Source organism: Zingiber officinale, chromosome 4A (genome assembly GCF_018446385.1).
Source record: "Zingiber officinale cultivar Zhangliang chromosome 4A, Zo_v1.1, whole genome shotgun sequence".
NCBI classification, from domain to species: Eukaryota; Viridiplantae; Streptophyta; class Magnoliopsida; order Zingiberales; family Zingiberaceae; genus Zingiber; species Zingiber officinale.
Window position 1 is genome coordinate 119294180 of NC_055992.1, and position 14339 is coordinate 119308518.

Below are 14339 nucleotides of genomic sequence, written 5' to 3' on the forward strand. Positions count from 1 at the left end.
ATAATAGTAAATGTCATATTTGTAACAAGCGGTGTTTTGGCACTACATTATTTATTTAGTAGTTTAGTAGAGGAGGCTGATGAATAAATATTGCCTAAGGAAGCTGAAACAACTTGGATCAGAAAGTTAACAGACCCACATGCTGAGTTTAATTTGGGATTCTATCCGGCTTGTCCTTCTGAGCTCCCACAGAAAATCAGGGGAGTGTCTGGAAATCACTGGTATTAGTATTATAGATAGATTGTACTAGTCTAGTTAGTGATTAGTTCATATATATTTTTCTCTAAATTTGGTACGGGAATAGGAAATTCCCCTAATCTCTCTTTGCTGCTGCCACCCCAGCACCTCCATTGTTGCCACAAGCTCCTTGGTCTCTACCTATAAGTTTGAGGGAGTTCTAAAATGAATATTTTTTTATTTCACTTTACTTATTTACTATCAATTGCTATTCTGTGCTTGAGACTTGCCCCTGTATAAATCTCAAATCCTTCCTTTTCTGGCTTTGTACTGGGTCAAATCCAACTTTGTAATTGATCCCAAAATTCATCTTGTTAAAGGTGAAATTAGTAGCAACTTGGATCCAAGATGGTTGTAGCAGATCCTACACAAGCTCTGGGGCCCATGAGAATTGTCCTTCTGTGGATGGCTTTCTTTTCTTTGTTGCTGTTTTTGTAGTCATTGTCTTTTTTTACAAGTGGGTCCCACAAGGCCACAACATAATCAAATAAACATAATATGAGATTTGTCTTGGCTGGGGGTCTCCTTCTTTCTTGCTAACAGAATAGAATTCTAGCTCATTCTTGTTCCCGGTGTCTGTGCCATTGATGATGTAGAGGTGGTGGATGAAATGAACATAGGGGATGGTGAATGGCAGAGGGTGGGAGTATTGACGTAAGGATTCAGTTATACCAAATGACGTAACACAGAGTTGCTCCTATACTAGATTAATACAATACCAAAATCAAACTTTCAAATTATGCAGAAAATTTGAATGAAATTGAGGAAGCAAACAACTATCTAATTTAGAGAAGAAACAATTTCAGGCTAAGATTGACAGTAGAATATTTTAATGATTGAAAGTTGATTAATACATTGAGACATGATTCTTTTTTAGACTAATTCCAGCCAAATTAGAAAAGAAATAGACTGATTGACAAACACAATAATCCTAATAAACTCAACTCCTACCAAACAAAAAGTCTACACTACCAAATCAAAAGATACCCAATAAATCCATACCAAATTAAATGATGTTAAACTTTTGACACCTAAAATATAAAATTACCCAAATCAACTACAATTCAACTGATAAATCAATTCCTAATTTGCATTGCCTATGTAATAAAATCAGTAAATAAAATATTCTTTTTTCTGAGAACATTTACAACACATAATTGAGTTAGACATGATCTGCATGTATAGGAAAAAAAAAATCATAAAAGGACAAAAAGATGGCCTTTAAAGATATAGATATAATTATTAAATGTATGACCTATTGGGAAACCTTTAGCTGAAGAAAATGACAGAGATCATGATGATTAGTTCACTTTAGTTGATTTCTTGCCCAATGAACTCCTAATTGCCTCTTATTGCCTTTTTATCTAAAGGAGCAAAATTTGTTTCTTACCATACATGGTTTTGCAGTCAAGCACCATTAATTATGAAATTTCGAGTGGGCTGTGACCTCATTGCATATATGAGCTTTAGATGCTTTCCGCCTCCATGTTACCTAATGCACCCTCTCTAAATTAAGGTGATATAATCATGCTGATTAAAGATGCAGAGCCTCCTGAGATTATCTATTTAGACTTGATGTGAAAAATGGTGTAAAATACAGTTAACCTTCTGGACCCCATTGTTCTTTTTCCTGCTGATATGAGTACTCTGTTTGTCTCATTGATCTAAGCCATGTGAACTGAAGATCTGATGATCTCATTGACCTAAAATTCAATTTCTGAACACTTTTTTATCAGTTGATGCAGAAATAACAGTAGCCATCTGAATTAGCTCTGACCTTTTGGAAAGTTAACTAGAATAATTTTTTACCTAAATTGCAAGCCCTTCTTTTCAATAGTCATCTCTAATTCCACCAAATATATTTATGTTTTACCAGATTAATTTGATGAAACAAAATGTTTAATTTTTTAGAGCTTCATAGTGGTGATAGTCATGGAGTTCTGCTAGTTGGTGTTACTCTGAATCTACTTTCTGCCTTTTAGTCTATAACATCCTATTATCTGGTATCACTAATTTATTGCCGATCTCATTTTCTTCGGCAGCACAGACAAATACAGATCTTTGTGGTTCATTTTCTGTTTCACATTATCCTATGCTATTTTGGGGGCCTCCAAATAAATTCTCAGCTGGACGATGGGACCCTAAGAAAAACAATGAGATACAATTGATTGATGAGTGGAGAACAGCAGACCTCTTGCTCAATTATCTAAACAAGAAAATTGGCAGGTAAGTTGTGCTTGTGGCTTTCTTTTGTATTATATTTTTTTGTGCTGTTTCCTGAGAATAATTCTGAAATCAGTTAATGAAATAAAATTTAGGTATTGGTTATATGGAAATCAAGCCAGGGAAAGACACCTCCATAATTGTCTGAACTCTTAAATGGAAGTTTGTAGATGAAAAAAGGTGATGTATCTGCCTTAAAGACAGATAGACTAAAAAATCATACAAATAATAATGATGGCAAAAACAATTGATTAAGTGCAACAGATAATTAAGCAATAAAAAGATATTGGAAGGTGATTAGGGCAGGGAAGCCCAAAAAAAGTAAAAGAAAAGGGTGGTTATCTATAGCCCAAAACTGCTAAACCAAACCAAAGCAAATCAATAGAATAAATTCTATTTTTATCAGATTATTTGGTTGGCTTCGCTCTGTAAGCTATGTAAATTGTTTGTTTTAGGTCAGTTTTGATTCGAACCAATGCAAACTGTTGAAACCTTACTAAATCGCTAATGTGTTTGCATATATATAGGAAAAGTTATCGTGCCCACCTCCATGTGCGACAGGAGGGCCAGCCCCCGCGGGGCGCCCGGAAGTGATTCGGGTGCCCCGAAGTGCTGAGAGTCGCGCATGGGGAGGTGAGCATGAGATCACCTCCCTATATATGTGGGTGCGCGCCTAAGGGTGCATGCTCACGTGACCAGCGTTGACTACTGCCACGTGGGTGCGCCCCCTTAGTCGCACACCCATAAAAGGTTTATTGTTTAGCACCTTAAGCAACAATAATTTTATTGTCAATAAAAGTATTGCTTGTAAAGAATTTTTGTTGGCTTTTGATTTATATAATATTTATTTTGCAATTTTCAGTACCAAATAGACAATTTTGGTTTGGTTTTAAGTTTGGGTTCTGTGTTTTCAATCTACAATGTTTCAGTTTGGGTTTCAATTTCTCTTACCAAACCAATAAACCTAACCATGCCTTCAAATGAAGTTCAAATGTAGCACCCTAGGTTTCATTCTCCACAAGTAGTCACCATTGCTTTCACGCTTCACAAGTAGTCAAACAATGAATTTCTTTTTCCTCCTTTTGCAGTTCTTTTACATTAGGCGATGAGAAATATGAAAATGAGAACACACTTGCAAGGAATGCATCTGATCCTGCAGAGGTATTCTCTTATAGCTATTTCTATTAGATACACTTCTTTTTAAACTTGTAATCAAATATTTGTTTAGCAGCAAACTTATTGTGCATTTGGAGTTTTCTTGTTACTGATTTTTCATTGTCAGATTGCTAGAGCAATTTATGATGTTGAGGAAGCAACAGCACAGGCATTTAAAATAATTTTCCAGAATAAGGTATAGACTTCTGGTCCCTACATGGAAACGTGTGATCCATGTTTCAAATTTTAATACTGGATATACTACTCCTGTACAATTTCAGATGATAAAGTCAAATACACGTGGACCCCTTATTAAATTTCTCCAGCTTTTGGTTGTTCATCATCCTTCAAAAAGGTGAAAATATTACATTAATGTTTAGATTTTGCAAATAACCACTTACATTGGAGTTTAATCAATAGATGTAGGAAGGGTAGTGCTGAAATGCTGGTGAATTTCAACAATTTGTGGCCTTCAGATCTTCTTTCAATGAGCTCACAGGAAACTAATCTCTTGGAAGATGGAGATACTTCTACAAACTATCAGATCTGTGGAAAAGAAATTCCTCGTGGATATTGGGTTGGCTGTTTACCTTATTACTCTTTTTCAATGCCTCATACTTCTATTCTGGAGAAAATAATAAATTGGTCCGTTTAATTGCACAACATTCTCATGGTTTTCCTTTGTTGCTGTGTGCATATAACAATAGTGGACATGAATTTTTTAGTGGGTATGATCATGATTGATTGTAGAATATTCACATTATGAAGTGTTTGTGAATGATAAATGAATGTAAGAAAATATCTTCAACTTTTTTTCTTTCCCACCATCCATTTAGCCACCCCCATTGAAGCACAGTCAACTTTCTTTGCACATCCCTTTCTGCCTCTCTAAGTAGTGTTGCAGAAGCATTACAAATGTCTATGACTACTTCTGTACTCTATTTTTGCAACTTCACTAGATATATTGGCATATTGCTCGCTGTCTTAACATGGGAAAGGCTTGAGTCATCAGATTGTCTTTGCTATGTGAAGGTGGGATTCATATATTGAACTGTCTGATCCCTATGTCTGCAGGGTCTTGTACTTCAGCAGTACCCTTTTGACATTTTACACCTCGGACCAAACTATTTTGGGGCATGTTTTGTGTTTATAAACTACAAAGTTTCATGCTCACAATTTAATAACACTTTTCGGCATGTTTTGTTCATCCAACTCTTGTTCCATGGCCATGGTCAGTTACAACATACAATGTTATATTTATTATCATTTCACTGTATATACATTGCCAGAATATATCCAAGCAGATGTTGATGTTATACATTCTTTGATCAAGTTCATCATCCTTTCTTCTGATCAGTTCATTTGTTTTGATCATGAAATTTCTAGCTTTGGATTTTTCTCTTTTCTTGCCTAAATTATCATTATATCCTACTCTTTCATATTGACTTTGCTTTCCATTAACAACTCTTACAACATCTTGCATCTAATTATGGTCAAAATGTTTCTATCCTGTTGACTTAATCACAGAAAACAGCATTCATATAAATTCCTTAAATATGGGGAGAAATTTGATCAGAATGGCTATTGAATAGTGGCTCTTGTGGATAAAAATGAAGTGTGCATGTGATATCTTGTGCAGTATGTAATAGTAGGATCCATATATCTGTTATAATTTTATTTTATTTTATCATTAAGACTATATTAACTTTTTGTTTCCAACTAACTTGCTTGTAAGAGTAGATGCATATATATCTACAAATCATCAGCAATGGTTGGTATGCCTAGTGCCTTATGCGTAGAGTTCTATTTTGCAGATATTTTGTCGTGGGAGCATAAAGGGCACTAGAGGATTTAGGTACTGAATTATTCAATCCATATAGCTATTGATATTTATCATTTTAGTTTATATGACCATGATATTGCAAATGATAATACCCTCAAGAGTCTGAATTTCTTTAAGCATCAAGATCATTCATCTTTCTGACAATGATAAAGCTCAGCCAAGTTCTCAAGTGGAAAATCAAAACAAATTAGCTTTTATCATATTAGATCCATTTCCAATTTTCATAAATTATTTTTTTTCTTAAAAAGTCTCATAGAAGGGGAGCCTTGGCGCAACGGTAAAGTTGTTGCCATATGACCAAAAGGTCACGGGTTCGAATCCTATAAACAGCCTCTTGCAAAAAATAAGGTAAGACTGCGTACAATGGATCCTTCCCCGGGACCCCGCATGGCGGGAGTTTCGTGTACCGGGCTGTCCTTTTAAAAAGTCTCATAGACGAGCTCTTGACAGATTGATCCATTGGAAGTTCAATCTGACACCTTTTTCAAGTGTTGAAATACAGCAACTCTGTTTATGATTTCAAGATGTTCACTAATCGTTATCTATATAACATATACTAAAGCTATTTGCACAACTTAGTTTTCTACTTTGTTGACAAGAATATTTTAAGATTTAAAATCAATGGGCAAGATATCCATGTGTTACCACCATCCAATTAACTGGCTATGTATCTTTGCCATCTAAATGTATGCCGTGTTTCAACATGATTGCTAATTATTAAATGACTAGCTTTTGGGAACTTCTGGCAATCTTTTCATTCTCATTTATTCATGTAATTCCATCCTATTAATGTTTTATCATTGCTAATTTTGTCTGAAGGGGAGCCTTGGCGCAACGGTAAAGTTGTTGCCATGTGACCAAAAGGTCACGGGTTCGAATCTTGGAAACAATCTCTTGCAAAAAGTAGGGTAAGGCTGGTACGATGGATCTTTCCTCGGGACTTCGCATGGCGGGAGCTTCGTGCACCGGACTGTCCTATTTTTTAAGACATATTTTGTCTATACATGTGATTTTCTGTTTATTTTTAATTAAATTAAAATTATGTATTTCTGCATTATACTATTGCAATTTAATTGCACATATTGTTTTGTTCTAACTATTTTCTAATTTAAATATGGTATTATTTTCCTTAATAAAAATTTAATACTAATATTACTTATAAAGATAAATCTTATTCATTTTTTTAAAAAAATTACTCCTAGAATTTGAATGTAATTAACATTCTTTTCTTTGTATCATTTTTTTTTTTCATTTAAGCCAAACCAATTTTAATATAAAAAGACTTTATCAATATGAGAAATTATTCAAAAGTATTGAAGTTTTTGGTCATAGAAATGAGTATTTTTGTGAATCATTTTCATAATATAAGATTGTAAACACTTTAAGATGATAATTTTTTTTGCATTTAATGTGCAATGCGAAGGGGAGTCTTAGCGCAACAATAAAGTTGTTGCCTTGTGAACTCGATATCACGGGTTCGAGTCTCGGAAGCATTATCTTACAAAGCAGGTAAAGCTTAGTACAATAGATCCTTTCCTGGATCCACATTGACGAGAGTTTCATGCATCGGGCTACCTTTTTATTTAATGTGTAATGCATGTATCATCCACATATAATTTACTAGTCAAAAGAACTGCAAGAAACATGTCATGTTAACCCTATGTATTTGAGGTTAGCTAAATGAAACATGGCCTATTCTTATAGCAATTATAATAAAATTCCTTATATGGATTTTGATGCTATTTTATGTTAGTTGGCAATGTTGGAACAGGTTAGGTCGGCAAGAGGGGATGAATTGCTTGTTGAAAAATAAAACAAAATCCTTTTCGATCTTTCAACTCAGATTAGTAGCACAGTTATAAAAAGGAAATTAAACAACTAATAAATTAAAGACACTAAGGAGTTACTTGGTTACAACCTAGGTGGTTGTTAATCTAAGACAGAAGAAAGCATTGAAAAGATCTCCTTCATGTAGACGGAGAAGCCTATTACACTCTTTGAATGCTCAGAAATGTGCTAGGAAATGAATACAAGAGTTGCTGAATTATTTCTAGCTCCAGGGGTTATTTTGTAGCCTCTGGAAAATTCTATTCAAGGCTGGAAGGCGCCTTCAATAGGGTGGAAGGCGCCTCCAGCGTGGCAGTTTTATCCGTGAGAAGATAAAGTTTTATCTTCACTAACGGTCACTGGGAAGACGCCTTTGTTCATGGAAGGCGCCTTCGCACTTCATCGAAGGCGCCTTCCAAGCCATAGAAGGCGACTTCCATAAGGCAGTTCAACTTCTTTTCTCCTCCGTTGCTCCGATCGCCTGGGTGATTTCGTCCATCAGGAATTAGGCTCACCCGGACCCATCTTTTGGCTTTCTCTTCTAGCAAGCTTCCGCTTCGGCTTCTCGTCCCTCGGAAATGCCGCGCGCTTCCTTCTCGCCCGCCAGCTTCCTTCTCGTCCGCGGCACCTCGTCCCTCGGACACACCGAGCCCGTCGACTCTCTCTCGTGTCGTCCTTCTCACTAGCTGAGTCTTTGCTCGACCTCCTGTGCTCCTAAGTTCCTGCACACTTAGACACATGGGTTAAACAACAACTGGGCATAACTTGACTTAGTTGATTACAATCTCCCCTTTTTTGATGTTTGCAATCCTAAGTTAGGATAAAAAAAACAAATAATAATAAGGTAATTAATATCGCAAATAATAATGTTTAAAAAACAATGATACCCTCCCCCTAGATTTAATCTTCACTTCTCCCCCTTTGAAAGATTAAACGTCGAAAAATCTGGATTTATAAAAAAAATACTTTGAAAAATATTTTTAATTGCTGGAAAAAAAAATTTAATAGACATATATAAGCCAGATAAAAATTTTCATATAAAATTGAAATTATTGTAAGCAGAAATAAATCCTTTTCACATTAAGACATATTTTAAAAAAATGCTAAAAAATGGTTATTAATCACGAAAAATCTTTAACTGAGAATGCATTATAACAAGTAACTTCGCAATTTTTTTTTTTTTCAAAAATTTGAATTTTTAATATTAAAAATTTGTATTTGGATAGATAATTCATAAAAATTCAATAATGGTCAAAAAAATTTTTAAAATTTTTCTTATAGATAAATGATGAAATTATTTTTCAAAAAAAACTTTTAATTAATTTCTAACAGAATTTATGCAAAACAATTTATTTGAAAGCATTTTTATAACAATTAAATGCTTAACAATTAGTCAATTAAACATTCATTTCAGAAATTGACTTTCAGGCTGTGGCGAGGTACTAGACCTTCTTGGTTATTGGAATAATAACCACTTCTAGACAAAGCTTTTTAAATTTTTTTTTTTTTTTTTCTGAAAGCCTTAGGTCTAACTTTCAAAAATTTTAATTAAAAAAACAGGACATACAAAAAAAATTTAACCATAATATGATTTTAGAATCCAAAATAGATTCCTTCCTATAGGATTAATAAAAAATTTCTTAGGAATAATTTCTATGATATTTTTCTAATTTGACCCTTATGGTGTTTAAAGTGCTAATTTAATCCATTAGATCTTCTAACTTGTTGAATATGTGAGCATGCACGATTTTTCAACTCTTTTATTTCTGCATTCAATTTTTCATTTTTCATTTTTATCTTTTCGAAGTTTCCTAATCGACAAGATGTTGCTATAATTCCTTTTAATTTGTCATTTTCTTTTTCTAATTTATAGGAATTTGATAACATTTTTATAAACTGAAATAATTTATCAGAAGGTAGAGACCGTACCTGACTTACCTTGTCAATCCCGTAATCTGAAGCTCCCCTTGGAGTGCTGCTGTCTTCTGATGTCGCTCCCTTTTGATCGATGCTCTCGATGCTCATTTCGGACGAGTTTGCTTCGTCTTTATCTTCTTGGTGACTTGCCACTAGCGCAAGTCTGGCGAGGGCTTCGATCTCTGATTCGGACGACGTTTCGTCTCATATCACCTTTAGATTTTTATACTTGTTCTGGGCTGACTTCTTGTTTTTTTTCCTTGTCCTTGTCCTTGCTTTTCAATTTTGGACAGTTATCTTTCACGTGCCCTTCTTCATTGCAGTGGTAACATCTTACCTTTCTTTTTCTTCTTTTACCCCGCACTTGATTAAATTTATTGGTTTTAAATAACTTTTTAAACTTCCTTACCATGAACGTCGTTTTGTCATCATCGAGAGAAGATCCAGAATCTGGTTCGTCTCTTTTTGCCTTTAAGGCGATGTTGTGCTTGGGCTCCTTCAGATATACACATATCGTTTCATGAACTTCAAAAGTTGAAAACAATTCTTCTAGGGTACTTACTTCTAGATCCTTAGAGATATAATAAGCATCTACTAATGATGCTCATTCAGTAGTCTTAGGAAATGCGTTAAGCACGTACCTTAGCGAATCTCGGTTGGTTACCTTTTCTCTGAGATTCGTGAATTTGGTGATGAGTTCTTTTATTCTTGAGTGAAGGTGTGCAACGGGTTCGCCTTCTTCTAATTTGATGTTGCTGATCTGGTTCTGGAGCAAATCTAGTCTCGCAAGTTTTGCCTCTGAGGTTTCTTCGTGCAGTTCCAAGAATTTCTCCCAGAGCTCCTTAGTTGACTCGTAGGCTTCAATCCGATTGACTTTTTTGAGGGTAAGACGCTCAGTAGATGGAACTTTGTCGTTTTCCATGAAGTCGGCTTGCTCCTTCTTTGTCCATTGGTATTCTTCTTTGCCTTCTTATGCTTCAAAACCAAAGTTCATAATTAGTAATAAATCAAAATCGGTCTTAAAGAATATCTCCTTCTTTTTCTTCCAAATCGCGAATTCCCCCTCGAACTTAGGTGGGTTGATGCTCGATTCGGCCATCTCTTGTGCTTCGGTTAGTGGTTAGTCCTTCTAAAGCATCCTAGCTCTGATACCATTTGTTGGAACAGGTTGGGCAGGAAAGAGGGGGGTGAATTGTCTGTTGAAAAATAAAACAAAAATCCTTCTCAATCTTTCAACTCAGATTAGTAGCACACTTATAAAAAGGAAATTAAACAACTAATAATTTAAAGATACTAAGGAGTTATTTGGTTACAACTAGGTGGTTGTTAATCTAGGACAGAAGAAAGCACTGAGAAGATCTTCTTCGTGTAGGCGGAGAAGCCTATTACACTCGTTAAAAGTTCAGAAATGTGCTAGAAAATGAATACAAGAGTTGATGAATTATTCCTAGCTCCAGAGGTCTTTTTATAGCCTCTTGAAAATTCTATCCGAGGCTGGAAGGCGCCTTCAATAGGGTGGCAGGTGCCTTCATCGTGGCAATTTTTTTTGTGCGAAAATAAAGTTTTATCTTCGCTAACGGTCATTGGGCCATTGAAGGTGTCTTTGCACTGTTCATGGAAGACACCTTCCATGGCTTGAAGATGTCTTCGCACTGTTCATTGAAGGCGCCTTCCAAGCCATGGAAGGCGCCATCCATAAGGTAGTTCAACTTCTTTTCTCCTCCGCTGCTTCGATCGCCTAGGTGATTTCGTCCATCAGGAATTGGGCTCACTCGGACCCATCTTCCGTCCTTCTCCTCGAGCAAGCTTCCACTCCGGCTTCTCGTCCCTCGGAAACGCCGCGCACTTCCTCCTCGTTCGCCAATGTACTCTTCCGCAACACCTCGTCCCTCGGACGCACCGAGCCCGTCGGCTCTCTCCCGTGTCATCCTTCTCGCTAGCTGCGTCTTTCGCTCGACCTCCTGTGCTCCTAAGTTCCTGCACACTTAAATACAGGGGTTAAACAACAACAGAACTTAACTTGACTTGGTTGATCACATTAAAATTACCACGGGTGCTTACAGGCAAGACCTAACACACTTGTCAACCTTTCTCTATTGGGGCTTGGAATAAATATTGTTAACCACCAACATAATTGTCAACCTTTTCTAATGAGGCTTGGAATAAACATTATTAACAACTAACAAAATTCACAATCTTTTCTATTTGGGGTTGGAATAAACATTATTTAACAACCAGCAAAATTTTCAATCTTTTGTATTAGGACTTGGAATAAACATTATTAACAACCAGCAAAATTCTCAACTTTTTATATTGGGACTTGGAATAAACATTATTAGACATGTTTAAATAATTCATCCAATAATGACCTCAAGTTGTGTTTGGTTTGGTGGAACATATTTTTCTGTTCCTTGTGAATAGTTATGAAATAACAATTCTTATGTTTGGTTACAAATTAAATGGCGAATATCAACTACTATAGAATTGATATTCTCTTATTTTCTTGTATTTATACTCTATTCTATTCTCCAAGGAGTACATATTCCTACTGGGTTAGACAAGTCAGAGGGACAAAACTAGTCGTTCATAATAAATGAGTTTGATGGGCCAATAGGATAAACCTATCAAGCGATAGAGTGGGCATGACAAGCACCAAACTTAGCATGGGGGAGGCAAGCCAAGCAGGTTGTACAAACTAAGTGGGCCTGGACTATGAGGGTTGAGGTGATTGGGTTGGCTGGCTGAGTGGGCAGTATTAGTGGATTGGGTAGCAAGTGATTCAAATAGGCTAGTAGGACTGGTGAACCAAGATGGGTTAAGTGATTGGTGTATATTGGGTAGATTTAGCTGTAGGGCAAGCTGAGGTGTCTCGATTGACCAAATGAACTAGATGAATGTTACTTGTAATGATAATTTAGTCTCATGGAGATTTTTTCTTATTTGTTATCTGTCCCTTCCCATGTGATGTGACGGCAGTGATGTTAGACTCCTAGTGCAGTATGTGTTTGCATAACGTGCGACGCTTGTGAGCGAGACAAGGACAATGAGTGACAAGTGCAGGTCGCGTCTAAGCTTAGTGAGGGCGACATGTGGGCAAAGTGAGATCAACAAGGAAGATGAGGGTGATCTTGTTTTTTCTTTGCTTCTCATCCCCGTTTCCTCTCTTTCCTTTCCTTTGTTAATAGGCTTGGTGGATTATAGTTCTCTCCTCTTCTTTCTCTTCTCCAAGTAAATTAAGTGTTAAGAGTTAAATGATGTTTCTAGTACTAGAGACTGAAAAAGTGAAGATTTACATGTCCTTGGACTAAGCGTAACATGGGATTTAGTTGTTATTGAACTCTCTCAAATAAGGAATTGTAGATTTATTGGTTCCTCAACAGGTGGAGATATCGATAATGAAGAAATCATTTTTGAGGAAAAAAGTGAGTGTGGTGATGAGGAATTTAATGAGGGCATTTTTGATATTTTAAATTCTAAACTGTAATTTTCATGTGGTAACATGGCACTTTAGTTATTAAATTTGATTGTTATGTTTGGTATTGTTGTAGATTTTTGAATTTTGTGTTTACTTGTAACTTGTTTTTGGATTTAAATTGTTATACTATGTAGTCACATGTTTTGTTGGTTCTTGCAATGTGAAATCCCTTGCTTATTTGTGACTGAAATTAGTTTTATTTTGATTGATTAATACGCGCTGTCGGATGTGTATATTAATCATTTTAATTTAACCATTTTTTAAAGTACGAGTAATGTTGACTATATCTCTTGCATCAGACATGCAAAATGCAATAGCTTCACCACTTGCCATCTGAAAATGTTTTTTAAAATCTTGCAAAGTACAAAAGTATGACTCTTGCTACATGTGCGCTTATTTGGCTCAGAGTTAATTACTTAAGACCATGCTCCTATTAAGCCAATGAAGTAATTAGACAATGCTCCTAACAGCAACTTTTTGGCTTGTATAACTTTCTTGCAGCTGTGGCCTGTGGGTTTTGTTTCACTCTCTCTCAGTTAGAGTTGGAGATGAGGAGAGCAATTTGGCTTTTATGGCGATATGTGATTTTATTCAGAACTTTTTTACTTGTGATGACTGCCGACGGCATTTTCATGTGATGACCTCAAGGTAAAATGAAATTAATGAAATCAAATGCCTTATCATTGCATCTCACATTTAATTTTTTTTCACTGTAGCATCTCAGAGCCATTAAACAAAACGCGTGACCTAGCATTGTGGCTATGGAGTGCACATAACAAAGTCAACAAGAGATTGAGGGAAAAAGAAAATGAATTGAAAACTTTTGATCCAAGATTTCCAAAGATTCTGTGGCCTCCAAAGCAGCTTTGCCCATCATGCTATAAATCTTCCAACGAGAATAATGATCTTGAAAACATAATCTGGGATGAAGATGAAGTATTTAAGTTTTTGGTCAATTACTACGGAAGGACAATTGCCTCTTTGCAGGAAGAATCATATCTTAGCAGCAGCAAAGCTGGGCTATCCCCAACATATGACATTACTCCATCAAATGCGGTTGTTGTTCCAGTTGGAGCCGCACTGGCTATTGCAGTTGTTAGCTGTGCATTTGGAGCATTAGCTTGCTTCTGGAGGACTCAACAGAAGACTCGCAAGTATTCACTTACTACACTGTATCTAAGATATAATTAGTTTTAGGATTGTTATCTGTTACATAAGATACTATGATTTTGTTTGAAAATTGATCTTGTTTCTTGTCCCTGCTATTTTTTCAGGCAAAGAAAAACTTGGAATTGAGTTGCACTAAGAACAAGTAAACCATTACACAACGAGCTAATGGATTATTGTCCGCCCGAATGTCTTTCTACCATTATATAACAAGTGAACCAGTATCTTTTGGCTGTTCACCTGGCAATGAATTGTACAATATTTAATACTACATTTTCCTGATAGGATGCTTGAAGTCATTCGATGAGAAGATAGGTGAAGTAGGTCATCACAAATTGAAAGATGAGAATTTCCTCTTCTAAAATTCTGTAATCAGATCTTCTTACCATTATGCTATCTGAACCATGTATCAAACCAAAGAGATTATGTATTTTTATTTTATTATCATCTTTGTTCACAATAATCTGAATTTTTTAGTCAGGTATTTATTTTTTT

At 35.7% G+C, this 14339-nt stretch overlaps 1 protein-coding gene across 1 annotated transcript in view; it reads left to right on the forward strand.

Moving 5' to 3' along the window:
- The window catches only part of LOC121970774 (sulfhydryl oxidase 1-like), a 29332-nt gene extending 15025 nt beyond the window's left edge, over positions 1-14307 (forward strand). Inside the window, exons 4-12 of the mRNA XM_042521725.1 lie at positions 2285-2463; positions 3549-3621; positions 3743-3811; positions 3897-3970; positions 4036-4192; positions 5430-5470; positions 13179-13325; positions 13394-13831; positions 13952-14307. Coding sequence (XP_042377659.1) covers positions 2285-2463; positions 3549-3621; positions 3743-3811; positions 3897-3970; positions 4036-4192; positions 5430-5470; positions 13179-13325; positions 13394-13831; positions 13952-13973 — 1200 coding nt within the window. The 3' untranslated portion in view covers positions 13974-14307. The remainder of the gene's footprint in view (positions 1-2284; positions 2464-3548; positions 3622-3742; positions 3812-3896; positions 3971-4035; positions 4193-5429; positions 5471-13178; positions 13326-13393; positions 13832-13951) is intronic.
- The last annotated feature ends 32 nt before the right edge of the window (positions 14308-14339 follow it).